The sequence below is a fragment of the Bos mutus genome, chromosome 20 (assembly GCF_027580195.1).
Source record: "Bos mutus isolate GX-2022 chromosome 20, NWIPB_WYAK_1.1, whole genome shotgun sequence".
NCBI lineage: Eukaryota > Metazoa > Chordata > Mammalia > Artiodactyla > Bovidae > Bos > Bos mutus.
The window spans coordinates 24,373,363-24,393,556 of NC_091636.1; the positions used below are offsets into that span (position 1 = coordinate 24,373,363).

Sequence of the window (20,194 nt, forward strand, 5' to 3'; positions counted from 1 at the left end):
AAAAGTGACATGATGGTCACTTGGGATTCTGCTATATAATTTGACTTAGTTATAAAGCCTCCTTTTTTTATAAGCAATAACCTAGACACATATTGTTCCTTCGTTAAGTAAAGGTTACATAATGTCATCTTAGAAAGGATCTGTTTAAACCATATTATAAAAATTAGATAACCAATTTGGTACATTAAGTAGAAATGTCATTTGCATACAAAGGACATTGTAAATTTTACATTTACAATGGAAAAGACCCTGATGCTGGGAAAGATTGAAGGCAAAAGGCGAAGGGGGCAGCAAAGGATGAGATGGTTAGATAGCATCACCAACTCAATGGACATGAAGTTGAGCAAACTCCAGGAGACAGTGAAGGACAGAGGAACCTGGCGTGTTACAGTCCATGGGTTTACAAAGAGTCAGACACAACTTAGCGAATGAACAACAATAAAAAATTTTACATAGCATCATAACAGTTACAGCTACTATAATGAAAAGTGGTTAATGGAAACCAATCATTCCTAAGTAGAATGTATATAAAGATTTACTTTAACACCCTCTTGTTTCAGACAAGCAAAATAACATTTGGAGCATTCTTTATAATTTTAAGAGTAGCTAACACAATACAGCTACACAAAACCTTCTTGAAATAGCGTGCAATGGAGTAATTTCAAAGTGATGAAAGTACTTAAAAAGCAAAAGTGGCTTGAATAGAATGGAAATCCAGGTAAGTGGATAGATTATCTAGATGTGTCATGGGAGATACATTAGAAAAGAAACGAACTAGAAAAATGAAATGGAAGAAATACACCAATTCACATTACTTCATGTAAAGAATGGCTACTTTAACTACAGATATTAGTAAAGACATTGTTTTAAAGTAGTTTTGCTTATAATGTCTTTGATTTTGGTATCAAAGTTGGCAAAATAAAATGAAGTTGGGAAGTGTTTCCTCTTCTGCTGGAAGAAATTGTGTAGATTTAATATTAAGTGTTTGGTAGAATTCACCATTGAAATTGGGCCTGTGGTTTTCTTTTCTGGAGGTACCTTATTTCTTCAGTGAGTTATGGTAGTTTGTATCTTATAAAGAATTTATCTGTTTCATGGATATGGACCTACAGTTGATCACAGTATTTTCTAATTATCTTTTTAATGTCTACATGGTCTGCAGTGATATCCCTTCTTTCGCTTCTGATACTGTTGATTAATATTCTATTTCCCTACTCAGAGGCTTACCAGTTTTACCAATTTGAAAGCATCTGCAATGCATTCAAGATAATTATGCTAGGAACCTTTTCTTATGCAACACCAGCAAGAATTGACTTTTTTTTTTTTTTTTTTTTCCCCTCGCCGTAGGCTGGTAGAATCTTTGGAAGTATGGCGTCTTAACCACTAGATCACCACCCAAGTTGATTTAAGTGCAATATAGGAGACAATTCAGAAGGCTTATCTTAGACTTAAGTCCTACTTTTCTCTGGAAAAGAACTGTAGGTTCATGTAGCTCTTCCTTGTATCCTGAGCCCAGGCATTTTAGATATTTGCTGACCTAAAAGAGGAGAAATCTCTAACCTAGTGTTGCTTTTAAATTGAGCCCTTGGGACCTACATCAGAACCACTTGGTGTGCTGTGTGGAATGGTAATTCCCAGACCTTATTACAGGACCTGATAAAGTTGAAAAGTATGCCCCTGAATCTGGATTTTTAACAAATTCCAAGGTGAAATTATTCATTATAGTGAAACGAACTGTTCTAATCCAACAAAAGGAAAGAAGGGAAAGTTGGTTTTTAAATTTTAAGATACCAAATAGCCTTTTGAGATAAAGAGTTATAGTAATACAAAATTAAATCAGTCATCAGTATTACTGATTTAATTTTGTATTACTGTTTCAGTTTTCTTTCACAACACTTGTGAAATTCATTATGTGTCCACCAGCTTTACCAATTTTATAATTAACAAACCAAAGAAATTCCAGCTGGAATTAGAACAGTCTCATCCATCACTCTAGTTAAAGCCATTCCAACACTTAATGCCACTTCTCTTCACTAACTAATATGTATTCTAATTTCAGCACAATATTTCATGTCCCCTGTTTAAGCTGCATCAAATTAAGAAGAAGCATAAAAGTGACATGCCAAGCCAAATTATAGCAGAGGATGAACATGAACAAGAAGTGTTAATGACAGATACTTTTTGTAACCCATCAAATAATTACGAGTTTAAAAAATCAGTGTCTGCAGGCACATAATTAAATGCCACTTAGGAAATCCTTAAGGGCCAAGCTATTGGCTTATTTAAATGTAGATATATTTGAAAGTTTCCATGGTAAGGTCACTAGAAAAATTGTGCTAGTGAAATTGAATAGTTATACAACTGACCTAACCAATATTATTAAGGATTTCTAAATGTATTTTATTATGTACTTAGCATAAGTGGCCATGCTAATGTTATCTATACCAAACTGTAGGCAAGATTAGTTAAGACCTATGCAAAAAACCTGAGCACCCTACATTCACTTTCTATACATTCACAGCATCTATCTTTTTCTTTTCTAAACAACACCAAATACTGCTTTCCACCAGCTCTTAAGATTTTTGTCACCCAACAAAATAAGCAGCATTAAAGACGGTACTGGCCCCTGTCATATCTTCACTACTGATAGCACTATCAAAGCTAAACCCAGAAACGAATTTCTTCTCTCCAAAGATGCTACTCAGTGGCAAGTATATTTCTCCTAAATCAGCATGAGAATCCTTTCCCCTTAGTTATCTCCCCTTTCAAAAAAGTTTGCTTATGGGAATTTAGTGCTAGAGAACTCACCAGTAAACAGCCCTACTGTTCAATAAATATACTCTGCTATTAAGTCTAGTATACAAATACAATGAAGATTTGAAAATGGAACCATGTCCAGTTAAGTGCTATACTGGCACTTAACAAGGCTACTGATCACCTGCTTACAAAGGAATCATGTTATGGTCAAGTAAACATAACATAATCATGTTATGTTATCTGTTTGTGATAAACCTATTGTCTAGACAGATTTATTTTTTAGATTTGTTTTTGTTTTGGCCACTATCTACAGCAGACACTTGAGAGCCATCACCAACTGCATTCTGGGTGAGGGGCCCCAGTCAAGTCAGGAATGTTCTTCAGCGCTGCTGCTGAATGACCTGCTCCGGATGTGATTTCTAAGTTGCTCTATGAGTTCAGGATTCTGCTGCTGTATCTGCTGAGCAAACTGCTGTCCCCTGTAGTAAAGAGGCAAAGTAGTATGAATTAGGGAATTTCCAACCACACAATACCAACACAAAAAGAACTGCAAACAATGTGGATACTACCCAAGGAAACTTTTTCTATAAAAACAAGTTTTAGATTCAACTTATCTGCAAGTGTACCAGCACCTCCATATACCATTAATACAGTGCAGTGTTCTTTATGAGAAATCAAACACCCAAGCTAACAAGTGAGTTCCTGAATTGAGTGAAATCCACCCCTCCCCCACCCAGTGCTTAACCACAGATAAGCAAAGGCCTAAAAAGAATATGCTTTTTATTATATGTGTGCAAATATAATACAAGGTAAATTGTTCTTGTAATCAAGTCAGTCTCTCATATGGCAGGTGTCACACCTATTTGGGAATGCTTATGAAGTCACCTAACAGAACTGAGTTTTTGAAAGGCAGAGATTTAATCCAAGCTACTGAGTGTGTACCTCCCAATTGCAAGTGTTAGGTATCACTAAAATCATGCCACTTAAAGATCACTCTAAAAATGCCATATTGCAAGTGGATCACAAACAAAAAATTATATTTGTCACTAACATTTCCAGTAACAGCATCACACAGATTCAAAAAGCACAGTAGCCTAAGCAACTTGGATGGAGGTAGAGGTAATGTGTTCAAGTAAAGAGAAGATATAATGAGTTCCTGTAGCAATGACATGTACTGCAGAAGTTTGAATTAAAGTATCCGAAATCCTATGCAATATATGATTTTTAAATACATATGTGTACATAAAACTCATTAAGTATATATTTGTCATCTGATTTGCTAAAAAAGTTTTTCTTGGATCCAATCTTCTGGACTCCTGCCTTTCAGGCAGAAAATTTCAATTTATGAACCACTTTTAAATTTAATAACTAATGAGGTCACTGATAACTAACAGTAAAAGATAAAAATTTAAAAAGAAAGCCTTGGTCCCCTTACCTTAGAGACAAATGGTAAAACATAAAGTACTCAAACTGTAAAACATAAAATACCTTTTTTGTTTTTTTGACTATTTCTATTTTAAATAAAACTTACGCTTGGATGAGGCTAGACAGGTCAGTTAGGCCCCCAACACCAGCAGCAGGCCCCCCAATAGCATTTGTCATCATTCCTGACATTCTAGAGTAGACAAGAGATAAATTGGCATATATTCTTTTTTTTAATATTTTTAATTGGCGGATAATTGCTTTACAATGTTGTGTTGGCTTCTGCCATACATCAACATGAAACCAGCCGTGGGTATATGTATGTCCCCTCCCTCCTGAACCTCCCTCCATCTCCCACCCCATCCCATCTCTCCAGGTTGTCACAGAGCACCCGAGTTTGAGCTCCTTGCGTCATACAGCAAATTCCCACGGGCTATCTATTTTACAGATGGGAATGTTTATGTTCCCGTGCTGTTCCCTCCGTTCATCCCACTCTCTCTCTCTCCCACTGTGTGCACAAGCCTCTTCTCTGTGTCTGCCTCTCTTGCTCCCCTGCGAACAGGTTCATCAGTACCATTTCTCTAGATTCCGTATATACGTGTTAATACACAACATTTGGTTTTTTCCTCTTTCTAACTTCCCTGTGTATAACACGCTCCACGTACATCCACAACATTAGAAATGACTCAAATGCATTCCTTTTTATGCCTGACTAATATTCCATTGTATATGTACCACAGCTTCTTCATCCATTCATATGTCGATGGACATCTACGTTGCTTCCATGTCCTAGCTATTGTAAATAGTGCTGCAACAGACATTGGGGTACATGTGTCATTTTCAATGAATTAGCATATATTTTTAACAGGCAGAATACCAGCCAAGGAAAGCAGGTAGATATACCTACATTGGGTAGGCCAAATGAGTGTGACTTTAAGTTCCAATTGACTGACATTTAGGTATCATTTTGGAGCTAATGTGCTCAAATTAGGAGCCTGACAAGTGGAAAGAAGAAATGTAATATACTCTTTCTGTATACTTACAGCTGTTGAACTTGAGGATTCTGCATTAAACTTGCTGCCTGGAATTGAAACATGGTATTTCTCATCAAAGGCAGTTAATATTTAGAGATCTTTTTGGTTTTGAAGTTTTTTTTTTCAAGCAGAGAGAAGCTAGATCATGTATATACTAACATTTTACAGAGTTTTGGTGTGCTATACAAAGTGAGTGGGAATGTAAAAAAGAGGTACTAGGAAAAATGGTATTAACAATACATTTCACAATAAAGAGATTACAAACACTAAGGATACTGGCAGCAGTTTACTTCCTCCTATTGATCAGACAAATAAAGACAAAAGAGCTTAGGAAACCACAATAGCCAAAATCCTCAGACTTCAAATACTAGATACCTTCCTAGGGTTACTTTCACCTAAGAGGGTAGGTTTTTAGCCTTCTGTAGATTTGAAGATCCCTTTGCCAATCTCATAAAAATACGATTCTCTCCCTAGAAAAATGCATATATCCATATGTATACAAAGTTTCATCCACAGTTCCAAGGAATCATGGGCTTCCTGAAGTTCATCCATGGTTTTTTCACAAAACAGTACATGAGTAGGTTAAAAACCTCAGTGATAACATCATACCACCACTGCTACCACTGCCATCGCAAAAGCTCTCTTACTTGTTTCTAAAACTTTGGAACTATATAGTTCTAATGGGAAATAGAGCCAGCAAAGCAGAAAAGGAAATATACTCACCATACTAATGAAGGCTGGATTATTTATTAAGCTAGCCATGTCAAAGCTCAGTCCAGTTCCTGTCTGTAAAACAATTACATCTGAGAATTACTCTAAACACTACAATTTGATAATTGTGAATGATAACATATTTCACTTATTTGTCATTAGTAACTTACAGGACTAGATACCTCTCTTAACTTCTGTTCTGCTATTTTCAGATTTGATTTATAGGAATCATTTTCAGGGTCAAGATCTAATGCCTTCTGATAACTTGTAACTGCTTCTTGAAATTTATTCATGGCAGTGAGGGCCAGCCTGAAAAGAATGCATTTTGAGAGTATAAGCTGTATGACTGAAGAACATTAAGACACCACAAATGTCATCAAAAGTCTATCTTGGTATTCAGTTTGAATCCAGATTACACTTTATTTATTCATTGTACAGTTGATCCCTGAACAGCATGGATCTGAATAGCAAAAATCCACTTATATGTGAATTTTTTGCAACAGTAAATACTACAGTACTATACAATCTGAGGTTGGTTAAATCTGCAGACACAGAGGAACCATAGATACGGAGGAAGTGTGGATACAACGGCTGACTGTAAGTTACACACACATTCTTGAATGCAGAGGGTCAGTACTCCTAACACCCACATTGTTCAAGAATCAACTATAGTATGGTTCACAGGAGTATCACTTCCTTTTAACTCCAAGATTCTGTAAGTCTGGATTCTCTCCATTCTGCTTGGTGCCAGCCTCGGTTGTCCTACCGAGGACAAGAATCAAGAACTTAATGATTAGAAAGGGAAAACAAACTGAAAAAAAAGTAGATAAATATGAGGAATCCCCTAGTGGTCAAGTGGTTTCACTGCTGAGGGCCCTGGGTTCAATCCCTGGTCAGGGAACTAAGATCCTGCAAGCTGTGTGGCATGGCCAAAACAAAAAACCAAAATACAGCAACAACAACAAATAAATATTTACGTACATATAACTGAATCACTTTGCTGTACACCTGAAACTAACACAATGTTGTAAATCAACTATTACTGTTTAGTTGCTAAGTCATGTCTGACTCAACTGTACATCAATAAAAATAATTATTTTTTAAAAAGAAATTATTAGAGTGATGTAAGTCAGAAAAACAGATATATTCACACATATATAAGGAATCTACAAAGATGGTACTTATGAACCTATCTGCAGAGGAGCAGTGGAGACACAGGCCTAGAGAGCAGACTTGTGAAGATGGCAGGGTTGGGGGAGCGGAGGGTGGGACGGATGGAGAGAGTGGCGTGGAAACACACACACCACCATACGCAAAACAGCCAGCCAGTGGGAGTCTGCTGTATGACTCAGGGAACCCAAAGCAGGGCTCCATGACAATCGAGAAGGCTGGATGGGCTGGGAGATGGGAGGGAGGTTCCAGAGGGAGGGGATACATGTATACCTATGGCTGATCCATGTTGATGTGTGACAGAAACCAGCACAACACTGGAAAGCAATCATCCTTCAACTGAAAATAAATTTTTTAAAAACTTAATGATTAGAAATGAATCTTATATACCCTTCCATTTTTAAGCTTACTATGTGAACTAATTTGTTTTATGAATGATTAAGCTCCATAAAAATGTGAGCTGACTAACAGTTCTGTGGTCATGTAACTCCATGATGCTAAAACCGCTTTAAGAACTCCAAACTAAATTTGTCCTTCACTACGGCCCACTTTCTTCCTTCTTAACAGAGACACTGAACCACAATAAATATCACTCTACCATAAAAAGTAAAAAAAAGTAAGCTGTGGGGTGTCAGCTAATTACTCTTGAATAAGACATGTTAGTTTTTAAATAGATAAAACTGTCAATCCTTATGCCTCAAATAACACACAGTATCCCAGGCACAGGTCAAAGAGTAAGTTACTAAATTTAATGTTTTCCTCTACCTAGTTAGGATTTACTTACTGGAAAATTATTTCAGAACTAAAAACTAATGGTGTATATGGAAACAGCATTGTAAGTTTTATTTTTTCTAAGTTTATTTTTTAACAAACTACCTCCAATTCTTTCTTGACTCACTTACCTCATAGACTTCTGATCTAGATAAAATATAATGCCTAATCACAGAGAAAAATCTCAGAACCTAATTAGTTTTCTCCCAATCACGAGAGATACTTTATCACAATCCTCAATTAATTAAGTCAATACATGTTTATTGGAGTCATACTATGTACCAGGCACTATTTTAGACTCCTCAGTGAAAAAGGTAAAGTTCTTGGGTTTGAGAAAATTTTATTCTATCGGGGAGGACAAGCAATAAACATGCAAATAAAAAAAACATAATATTAAAGAGAATGAATAGGGGCACTAAGCAATGAGAAGAAAAGCGGTCATAAGCAAATTAGAGGAGCAACATTTTAAATAGAAGCAGCAATGAACACCACGGCCCTGAGAATGCTGCAAGTTTAGCATGCTTAAGGAAGAGGACAAAGGCTGGGGCGGGAGCACAGAGAACAAAGTGCGGGAAGAGGTGATGTCATGGAGCAGTATGGGGCCACAGTGTGGAGTCTGGATTTTATCCTGGTCGCAACAGAATGACATAATTTGATTTATGCTTTAAAAAGCTCACTCTGGCTTCTCTGCAGAGGATCAACATGGGTGAAGAGAGCAGAGTGAAGGCAGGGAAATGAGATAGAAGGCTACTGCAGTAGCCTAGATAAGAGATGGTAATTTGGACTAGATTGTAAACAAGAGAGCAGTCAACGCTTGAATTCAAAAAATATGTGGAAACTAGAACTGGTAGGACGTCCTGATGGGTTAGATGTGTCAGGTATAATAGGAGTGAAGATGATTCCTAGGCTTTTGAACGAAGCTCAGGGTAGGTAGAATGACAGTATATTTACTGAGAGGAGAAGGATTTAAGGGAACAGGAGTTCTGTTTGGGACATGTTAAGTTTAAATGCTTATTAAAAATCTAGGTGGAGATGAAAAAGAGCTGATTATGTGAGTATGGAGTTTAGACATATAACTTAAGAGCTCCATAAACATATACAGTTGATTTTCATTATCTATAGTAATTATGCGCTACAAGGACACTGCAAACACTAAATTAGCAAACACTGAACAACTGCTCCTAGGGGAAATATAATGTTTTGTTCCTGTGAGCCTCTGGTCACAACATTTTCATCAACCAATCAATACACAACTTGTTTTTACATGTGTTTCTGTTTAAAGAAACCTTATCTAATTGATTCACAGTCAATTGTACTAACTCATGCCTGAACAAAGCTTATCTAACTCAGGCATTTTCTTGGTGAGGCACTTTACAGCCTCCTTGCACACAGAAACACTAGACAACACTTCAGCCTGTGTTTGGGCAGCCACTGTAAATAAACACACAAAAATGCAAAAAATATAGCACTGAATAGACTGGGGAAAGAACACTCATTTTACAGCATGAGAGCTGAAACAAAAAAGATTGACCACTGCCTTATCTGACCTCAACTGAGATCTTGTACATCAGGTGACTGAAGATTTTCGCCATTCTGCAGATGCCCACAAAGCATACTGAGGCCATTAATACAGAGTATTGACAACACATGAAATTTAAAAACATGGGACAGGATGAAATCAGAGACAAAATGTAGACAGAAAGCAGCAGCAGAGGAAAGAGCCCTGCAGCATATCATTATTTAGAGGTGGCAGAGGAGGAAGAACCAGTATTAGCGATGTTTAGAACATCCAGTGAAGGAGAAGGAAAACCAGGAAGCATGGTGTCCCAGAGGCCTAGAGAATGAAGTATTTCAAAAAGAAGTTAATCCTGGGAATTCCCTGGTTAACCAGTGGTTAGGGCTAAACATTTTCACTGCCTTGGCCTGGGTTCAATCCCTGGTGGGCAAACTAAGATACCACAAGCTGTGCAGTGCAGGAAAAAAAAAAGTTAATCATGCCACATACTAAAATATGGGGTAGGATGAGACTACAGAACTGAATACTGACCTTGGAAAAATATGGACAACTGGTGACCTTGAATAGAGTTCTCAACAGAGTGAAACAGATAAATGTCCTACTGGAGTGAGCTGAAAGAGTAAGAGATGATGAAGACCAGACAGCAAGTACAGACAACTATGAGGGGCTCTGCCTGGAAAATCCATGGACGGAGGAGCCTGGTGGGCTGCAGTCCATGGGGTCGCTGAGAGTCGGATACGACTGAGCGACTTCACTTTCACTTTCCACTTTCATGCACTGGAGAAGGAAATGGCAACCCACTCCACTGTTCTTGCCTGGAGAATCCCAGGGATGGGGGAGCCTGGTGGGCCGCCGTCTATGGAGTCGCACAGAATCGGACACGACAGAAGCAACTTAGCAGCAGCAGCAGAGAAAGAGGAACAGAAGAATGATGTAGCTGGGTACGATGGTTCTACCAGATGATTTTTTACGATCTTTTCATATGTAGTCATTATCACTGTTAGAGATGGGAAAACTGGTATTGTAGAAGACGCAGGAGAGGATTACAAATGTAAAGTCCTTGGTACAAAGGCATGAGATCTAAAGCATGAGTGATCTAAAGCATGAGAGATCTAAAGCATCAGTCTTAGATAAGACCCCTTCCATCTGAATAGGAAAAAAGGCTATCTGTGCAAATACACATGTGGGTAAATTGGTGGATTTGCAAGTAAGAAGATGAATTTTTTTCTAAATGCATCTATTTTATCAGTTTAGTAAAAGGTTCAGAGGACCATGGAAAATGCAGTGGAAATTTGAAAAGAGTTATGTATGAAACAGTCAACTCAGAGGGGTAAGGTGAATTTAGAAGTGTAGTAGGATTAGCTGCCAAAATACTGTGTGCTTGAGATTTGTAGCCTTGAATGCAAAGTAGGTCTACTCAGTATGGTTGTTATGGTTTTCTCCAACAACCACCCATTCATCATACACTAATCATCTCCCTTCCAAGACAGAATTGCAATCATTTCCTCCCTCAATGTTATATTTATCTTATTAGTCCAGAGGGTGCAATATGAAGCAGGAAATTCAAAACCAAGCCATTAAGAACAGCATGTCTGATACTACTTGGTAGTACTTTGAACATTCTCCCAAAACTTACCCCATTCTCCCATAGGCCTTGCTGTACTTGGAATCAATCGCTATTGCTTTTTCACAATCCTTTATTGCGTCTGTGTAGTGACCTAATTTACTCTGAGCAGCAGCCCTAAGAAAAAGAGAAGAGATTTTTATTATAAGAAGCATTCAAGGCACTAATTTAGATTTCCAGGCGCTAATAAAATTATATTTTCCTTGTCCCAATTTGCGTTATCACTCCCAGTAAATATCTACACCAAACTAAGATAATTCTATAATCAAGTGAAAATTCAGAAACAAAATTCAGAGAAAATATGTACTTTGCTTCCCCCAGTTTGCTTTGCTATTCTAAGATAAAATACGAGAACCCTACAACTGGTTCACCTGCTTTCTAATTTGCCCAAACAGAAAACTGAAAACACCAGGACACCTGGGATTACTTGGGAGGCATACAGAGTGATGGCTATGAATGGCCACCCAGAGTGTTGTGCTGTTAAATGAGCACATAAGGTTAAGATCATCTACAAGTCAAAGATGAAAAATGAAACTTAATCTATGTGCCTAAATCTGACTGTAAATTGAGTATGGCCATGTATTCAATCTACTTAGCATAGAATCTCAGAGCGATTAAGGACTGCAAGTCCTTTCGACTGAACGGTTCCATAATGTCTCCTACCTTCCGTCCCAACCATTACCCCATGTCTTCTCCTCCAGACTAAGTATTTCTACTTTATTCACTCAACTAATCTATCTGTCAAGGGCAAGCTAATGCATATGTCCTTTTCTAGACATAACGGACAGAACAGTAATCATAATTATATTCTGGTGGGGAAGGGAGGCTGAGGGCTAGCAGACTATAAAAGAAAGGCTGTGATGAGTTCAGATTTCCATCAACCTTTGTTCATGAATGAGACTACTTCTCAAACTAAGATTATAAAATTTGAAAAAATAAACATAGTCTTCTTTGCTTGAGTTAAAAAATATAAATATGAAAGTAGAGGATTCAACAAACCTGTTTTGGTGGTTCATGTAAAAAAGCAGTATGAGTTCATCTGACTGAATACTCACTGCAAAACTAACAGGATGACAAGAATGTCCATTAAAAATGACCATTAAGGGCTTCCCTGATGGCTCAGTGGTAAAGAATTTGCCTGCCAGTGCAGGAGATGCAAGTTCGATCCCTGGTCCAGGAAGATCCCACATGCCACGGAAAACTAAACCCGTGCACCACAACTTCTGAGCCTGAGCTCTAGAGCCCCAGAGCCACAACTACTGAAGCTGCATGAGAAGCTCCTGCACCACAGCTGAAGATTAGCCCCTGCTCTCCCCAGTTAGAGAAAAGCCCTAGCAGTAATGAAGGCCCGGCACAGCCAAAAATAAATTAATAAAATTTTTAAAAAAAAAAAAAAACTGCTGCTGTTTAAAAAAAAAAATTAAAAGAAGAGATATAGAATGCTATCACTTCCAAATAATTAGAAAAAATCAAGTAAAAATAACAATCAATATAATAGAAAGCAAAAGAGAAAACAGGGCGAAGGAGAACAAAACAAAATATAAGCTAGCAGAAAAAATTCAAATATGTAAGTAATGACAAAATTGCCTAAACATCAATTTCTCAAACTGTATACATGTCACTTACAAAATAAGCACACACAAATTGAAGTTAAAGGGATACAAAAAGACAATGAGGTGAACTAAAAACCAAGCAAAAGAAAGCTGTTATAGAAGCTTAATAATAGACATAATGCAAAGGACATTATTAAGGCTACAAAGTCATCATTTATTAACATTCTTTTTTAGTTTACTTTTACAAAAAATGTTTACATGACTCAGAAGTCAGACATATATTAAAAGCCTCATGCTCGTCTCCTAGAGGATGCTTGGCAATGGGGTAGATGGGAGAGAAATGAGAATGACACTTCAAAGAGGATGAAAAAGTAAACCTTCAAACAGAATAAAACAGAAACAAATAACCCTAACTCTGTATCAAAAGCAAGAATTCAAGTAACTCAAACACAGTATTCTGAGTATATGGCCTTAGTAAGACGCATTCTAAGGACAAAAAGTAAACTGCAAAGAAATTCTCAAGTTTCCTTGGCAAGCCTGCTAGAGCATGTTGACAGCATGTGTGTGCTCAGTCGCTCAGTCGTGTCCAGCTCTTTGCAACACATGGACCGTAGCCCGCCAGGCTCCTCTGCCCATGGGACTTTCTAGGCAAGAATACTAGAATGCAGTAGGTTGCCATTTCCTCCTCCAGGGGATCTTTCTGACCCAGGGATGGAACCCACGTCTCCTGCATCTCCTGCATTGGCAGGCAGATTCTTTACCACCGAACCACCTGGGAAACCCAATACCAGTTGAAGAATAGAGCTTATCAGTAAATACACTGGTGCTGTTGGAAAGCAGAGCGCTCTTCTGGAGAGAGATACAAATACAAAATGAGAGAAGGTAAGGAAAATCTCTGTGACACTAGATGTGAACTGAGAACATCTGGATAAAATGATAACTTTTCCAAAAAAATTATTTTCTAGCTCTGTCCTTTGAAAGGACCTGAAGCAGTAACATTTCAGTAGAAGCTATCATGCCTTGCAATCAGATCTTGGTTTCTAAATATGATTTTCCACTAAAAGAAGTTCCTTGCAGAAATAGTTTAGCCCAGGTTTAAGGGCAGAGAAAGTACAAGGCATTTTTGGAATACTTTGTTCTTCCAGAAAGCAAGAAAGTGTTCAAAAATAAATGAAGATATACAAAAGGACAACCAGTTTAAAAGGCTCCCCCTAGACAAATATAGGATAATTTAAGGGTCAAAATGATAAGTAGGTAATTTATTAGAACACATTGAATAGTGGATTTTTTATAGGGGGGGGAGACAAAGGAAGAGAGAAGCTGAAAAAGGTGAAAAGGAAAGAAAACTCTTCTTTATAGAAATATTCCTAAGTATTTTATTCTTTTTTGCATGCTAAGTCACTTCAGTTGTGTCTGACTCTTTGCGACTCTGTGAACTATAGCCTATTAGGCTCCTCTGTCCATGGGATTCTTCAGGGAAAAATACTGGAGTGGGTTGCTATTCCTTTCTCCAGGGGATCTTCTTGAACCTGGGTCTCCTGCATTGCAGGTGGCTTCTTTACTTTACTTTTTTTTTATGCAACTGTAAATGGGATTGTTTTCTTAATTTCTCTTTTTGTTAGTCTGTCTGTAGTGTATAGAAAAGCAACCAATTCCTATATATTAATTTTATATTCTGCAACTTTAATGAATTCATTTATTAGTTACAGTAGATTTTAGTGGTGTCTTGACAGTATCATGTCATCTGTAAACACTAACAGTGTTACTTGTTATTTTCCAATTCAGATTTCCATTATTTCTTTTTCTTGTCTGATTGCTCTAACTAGGACTTCCAAAACTATGTTGAATAAAAGTGGTAACATAAACAAGTCCTGTCTTGTTCCTGATTTTAGAAGAAATGCTTTCAGCTTTTCACCATTGAAGATGATGCTAGCCATGGGTTTGCCACAGATGGCCTTAATTATGTTGAGGTACGTTCCCTCTATACACACTTTGTTCAAAGCTTTTATCATAAATGGATGTTGAATTTTGTCAAAAGCTCTTTCTGCATCTGTTGAGATGGCCATATGACTTTTATTCTTCAATTTGTTGAGTTTTATCTTCAGTGGTATATCACATTGATTGATTTGCAAATATTTAACCATCCTTGCACTGGGATAAATCCCACTTGATTGTGATGTATGATTCTATTAATGTATTGCTGAATTCAAATAGCTAATATTTTGCTGAGAATTTTTGCATCTAACATCTATTTCTGCTTTATTGACTATGCCAAAGCCTTTGACTGTGTGGATCACAATAATCTGTGGGAAATTCTGAAAGAGATGGGAATACCAGACCACCTGATCTGCCTCTTGAGAAATTTGTATGCAGGTCAGGAAGCAACAGTTAGAACTGGACATGGAACAACAGACTGGTTCCAGATAGGAAAAGGAGTTCACCAAGGCTATATATTGTCACCCTGTTTATTTAACTTATATGCAGAGTACATCATGAGAAATGCTGGACTGGAAGAAACACAAGCTGGAATCAAGATTGCCGGGAGAAATCTCAATAACCTCAGATATGCAGATGACACCACCCTTATGGCAGAAAGTGAAGAGGAACTCAAAAGCCTCTTGATGAAAGTGAAAGAGGAAAGTGAAAAAGTTGGCTTAAAGCTCAACATTCAGAATCGAAGATCATGGCATCCAGTTCATCATGAAAAATAGATGGGAAACAGTGAAACAGTGTCAGACTTTATTTTTATTCCAAATATCAGATGGTGACAATGAAATTAAAAGACACTTACTCCTTGGAAGGAAAGTTATGACCAACCTAGATAAGCATTTCAAAAGCAGAGACATTATTTTTCCGTCTAGTCAAGGTTATGGTTTCTTTCATGTATGGATGTGAGAGTTTGTGAAGAAGGCTGAGCACCAAAGAATTGATGCTTTTGAACTGTGGTGTTGAGAAGACTCTTGAGAGTCTTAGACTGCAAGGAGATCCAAAGTCCATTCTGAAGATCAGCCCTGGGATTTCTTTGGAAGGAATGATAGCTGAAACTTACTTGGCCACCTCTGAAGAGTTGACTCATTGGAAAAGACTCTGATGCTGGGAGGGATTGGGGGCAGGAGGAAAAGGGGACGACAGAGGATGAGATGGCTGGATGGCATCACTGACTCGATGGACCTGAGTCTGAGTGAACTCCGGGAGTTGGTGATAGACAGGGAGGCCTGGCGTGCTGTGATTCATGGGGTCGCAAAGAGTCGGACACGACTGAGCGACTGATCTGATCTGATCTGATGTTCATCAGTGGTGTGCTGTGCTGTGTTTAATATCATCAATGAGACTGCTCTATAATTTTCTTTTTCTGTAGCATCTTTGTCTGGTTTTGGTATCACGGCGATGCTGGCCTCATAGAATAAGTTCAGAGGTATTTCTTCCTGTTCAAATTTTTGAGGATAGGTGTCAACTCTTCTTTAAATATTTTATCAGATCAGATCAGTCGCTCAGTCGTGTCCGACTCTTTGCGACCCCATGAATCGCAGCACGCCAGGCCTCCCTGTCCATCACCAACTCCCGGAGTTCACTCAGACTCACATCCATCGAGTCAGTGATGCCATCCAGCCATCTCATCCTCTGTCGTCCCCTTTTCCTCTTGCCCCCAACCCCTCCCAGCATCAGTCTTTTCCAATGAATCAACTCTTCACATGAGGTGGCCAAAGTATCGGAGTTTCAGCTTTAGCATCATTCCTTCCAAAGAAATCCCAGGGCTGATCTCCTTCAGACTGAACTGGTTGGATCTCCTTGCAGTCCAAGGGACTCACAAGAGTCTTCTCCAACACCACAGTTCAAAAGCATCAATTCTTCGGCGCTCGGCCTTCTTCACAGTCCAACTCTCACATCCATACATGACCACTGGAAAAACCATAGCCTTGACTAGACGAACCTTTGTTGGCAAAAGAATGTCTCTGCTTTTGAATATGCTATCTAGGTTGGTCATAACTTTCCTTCTAAGGAGTAAACGTCTTTTAATTTCATGGCTGCAGTCACCATCTGTAGTGATTTTGGAGCCCAGAAAAATAAAGTCTGACACTGTTTCCACTGTTTCCCCATCTATTTCTCATGAAGTGATGGGACTGGATGCCATGATCTTCGTTTTCTGAATGTTGAGCTTTAAGCCAACTTTTTCACTCTCCACTTTCACTTTCATCAAGAGGCTTTTGAGTTCCTCTTCACTTTCTGCCATAAGGGTGGTGTCATCTGCATATCTGAGGTTATTGAGATTTCTTCCGGCAATCCTGATTCCAGCTTGTGTTTCTTCCAGTCCAGCATTTCTCATGATGTACTCTGCATATAAGTTAAATAAACAGGGTGACAATATATAGCCTTGACGTACTCCTTTTCCTATCTGGAACCAGTCTGTTGTTCCATGTCCAGTTCTAACTGTTGCTTCCTGACCTGCATACAGGTTTCTCAAGAGGCAGATCAGGTGATCTGGTATTCCCATCTCTTTCAGAATTTCCCACAGTTGATTGTGATCTACACAGTCAAAGGCTTTGGCATAGTCAATGAAGCAGAAATAGATGTTTTTTTGGAACTCTTGCTTTTTCCATGATCCAGTGGATGTTGGCAATTTGATTGCTGGTTCCTCTGCCTTTTCTAAAACCAGCTTGAACATCAGGAAGTTCACGGTTCACATATTGCTGAAGCCTGGCTTGGAGAATTTTGAGCATTACTTAACTAGTGTGTGAGATGAGTGCAACTGTGCGGTAGTTTGAGCATTCTTTGGCATTGCCTTTCTTTGGGATTGGAATGAAAACTCACCTGAAAAGTCACCTGGTCCTGGGCTTTTGTTTGTCAGGAGGTATTTTGTTGTTGCTGTTTAATTACTGATTCAATTCCATTGCTAGTAATTGGTCTGTTCATATTTTCTACTTCTACCTAGTTCAGTTTTGAGAGGCTCTTCAAGATCATTCAAGTGGATCTAACCCAGCTCCCTTCAAACTACAGCCTCTGCACTGGGACTTGGAGACTGTTAGATTTTACCTGCACCCATTAAAAGTAGAGCCTCTGTTTCCTAGAGTGCTCCGGCTCTCCTGAATGTAATCCCTGCTAGTTTTCAAAGCTGGACTTTCCGGTGACTCACCTTGCTTGTGCAGGACCTCTGGGCTGAGCAGCCCAAGGTGGGACTTGGACCCCTCACTCCTTGTGGAGGACCTCTGCAATTACAGTATCTTTCCTGCTTGTGGGTCACTGACCTAGGATTGTAGATCCTGCCTATATCACATTTCCACCCCTCCTTCTTTATATCTTTACTTTATATCTTTTCTGCTAATCTTCAGGTCATCCTCTTATATATTCGCTCTGTTAGTAGTTCTAATTTTCGTATGCCACTGGGAGGAGGTGAGTTCAGAGTCTCTGTACTCAGCTGTCTTGAGGAAGCACCCCATATTTTTAATTATAAAAGAGTAATAGAGGTACTTCCCTGGTAGTCAAGTGGCTAAGACTCTGCACTTTCAATGCAGGGCACCCATGTTCGATCCCTGGTCAAGGAACTAGATCCCACATGCCACAGCTAAGATCCGGCACAGTCAAAATTTTTTAAAAAAAAAGAGTAATAGAAAGGCATGGTAGTCACCACTTTAAGATATCAAACTCAGAATCACTATCAACAGGGCTGTTTGAAATTATGGGCCTCCTAATATAATATAATAAATGGTATACATAATTATTTATGTAGGCTTGATGTCAAAATGTGAGCTAAATTTAATCATGAGGAAGCAATCACACATATCGAGAACATGGCACATTCTGTAAGATCACTGGCTTAACTCCTTGAAAAAAAACTGTCATGAAACACAATCAAAAAAGACAGGGATACTTTCCGGATTAAAAGAGACTGAAGTGACATTAAAAAAAAAGCAATGCCTAATTCTTGATTGGATCTGAATCAAAAACATAGCTATAGATGGTATTTGGGGAACAACTGAAGAAATTTCAATATTTATGCTAATTTTCTTACATGTGAATGACATGACAGTTATACAGAGTATATCTTATTCTTAGGAAATACAACTGAAGAATTTATGATCAGCAAGAAATTTCTGTGTGTGTACATACACCTATAGAGAAAAAAAGACAAAGAAAGAGAGAGGAAGGAAACACGGCAAAACGTTAGCTACTGTTGTCTCTAGGGTAGACATATACAGATGTTCATTAACTAGAAGTAAGTTTAAATTGGTTTACATTCATTTACCTAAATTAATAAATAAAAATACTATATATAATAAATATTTTTATGAATATATATGCAATATGCTGCCATGTGACTGTCTCACCATTAGAAGTCTTCAACTAGAAGCAATTCTGCCTTCTAAAATTCACTGAATCAATTCAATTCAAAATTTTGATGTATACCTACAATACGTTAACACAGCTCAAAATCAAATATACAGAAATGAAGAGGATATATCTTTGCCCTCTAAACATTTGCTCTCTAATAGGGAAATAGATATGTAAATAAATAAACAATACAGTAAATGCAACAGTGGAATTATCAAGAGAAGAGGTAACATAGAGTAAGGTATGGTTAACCCTAGGCAGAGCGGTCTAACAGAACTTTCTGTAATAGACAAGTTCTTTCTGTCTAATAGAACTTTCTGTAATAGACAAGTGCTGCCCAATACAGAAGTCCCTAGCCACGTATGACTAAAGAACATTCGAACATATTAGTGCAATTAAGGAACTGTATATTTTATTTTACTAATTGTAATTAATTTATATTTGAATAGCCAAATGTGGCTAGGAGCTACCATATTGGACAGCACCACTCCATAGGCCATGGCAAAGAAGGCGAGGTTGAGGAGAGAAGAAACTAAGAAAAATCTTCCCAAAATATCCAACATCTAACAGGGTCTTGAAGGATGACTAGCATTTGACCAACTACATAAGGCAGGAAATAGTCTATGCAGAGGAAGGAGCACATAAAAGCATGCAGAGATATCCCAACATAGCATTTTTAGGAAGTCAGTAAATTTCACATTACATGTGCATAGAGAATAAAGAAGAAGGATGGGGTAAGAAAAGTGAGGATAATAAAGTTAAAAGAAAAGAGAGAGCCTATACTATAAAAGATCTGAAGTGTCATTCAGAGAAGCTCAAATTTGATCATGTTGGTAATTTGGAACTAGTGAACACAAAGCAAGAGTTGGATGATTAATTTCATATTTTAGAACAATCCTTTTGGCAGAAGACTGGAGTAGAGAATGGAAATGGGAAGACAACTGCAGTTATTAGTGTCCTAGTTCAGCAAAAGTTAAGACTCTGGATGCAAATGAAGGAAGGAGCGAATGAGCTACTTTGGAGACATATCATAAAAGAAAACAAAGAGGAAGATTCCCTGATACTTACCTTCAGATACTGGTAACAGGGAATAAAGCACAGAGAATCAGACCCAGAAAGAAAGAATGGGCAGAAAGAAAGGGTGTGACTGTTTTTAATCCTGATAGCTTGAGCTTTAGATCACAAACTGCAAGCTGAGATCAAAGATTTGTGCAGTTCACCAAAGAAAGAAAGAGGTGTCTGAATCTGCAACTAGGAAAGGAAACAGAAATCAGGCTATATTTGAATCTTCTGTGAGATGCAGCCAAAC

The 20,194-nt window shown here is 38.1% G+C and overlaps 1 protein-coding gene across 2 annotated transcripts in view; it reads right to left on the reverse strand.

Annotated features, from left to right (window-relative positions):
• The window catches only part of SGTB (small glutamine rich tetratricopeptide repeat co-chaperone beta), a 48,415-nt gene continuing 28,221 nt past the window's right edge, over positions 1–20,194 (reverse strand). The window contains exons 6-11 of one of the 2 annotated variants that reach the window (XM_070357527.1): positions 11,018–11,122; positions 6,107–6,233; positions 5,937–5,999; positions 5,223–5,260; positions 4,289–4,372; positions 1–3,236 (exon numbers count right to left, since the gene is read on the reverse strand). In XM_070357527.1, the coding sequence (XP_070213628.1) occupies positions 3,125–3,236; positions 4,289–4,372; positions 5,223–5,260; positions 5,937–5,999; positions 6,107–6,233; positions 11,018–11,122 (529 nt within the window). In that variant the 3' untranslated portion in view covers positions 1–3,124. Of the gene's footprint in view, positions 3,237–4,288; positions 4,373–5,222; positions 5,261–5,936; positions 6,000–6,094; positions 6,234–11,017; positions 11,123–20,194 lie in introns of both variants that reach the window. The other variant, XM_005892783.2, reaches the window with a different exon arrangement.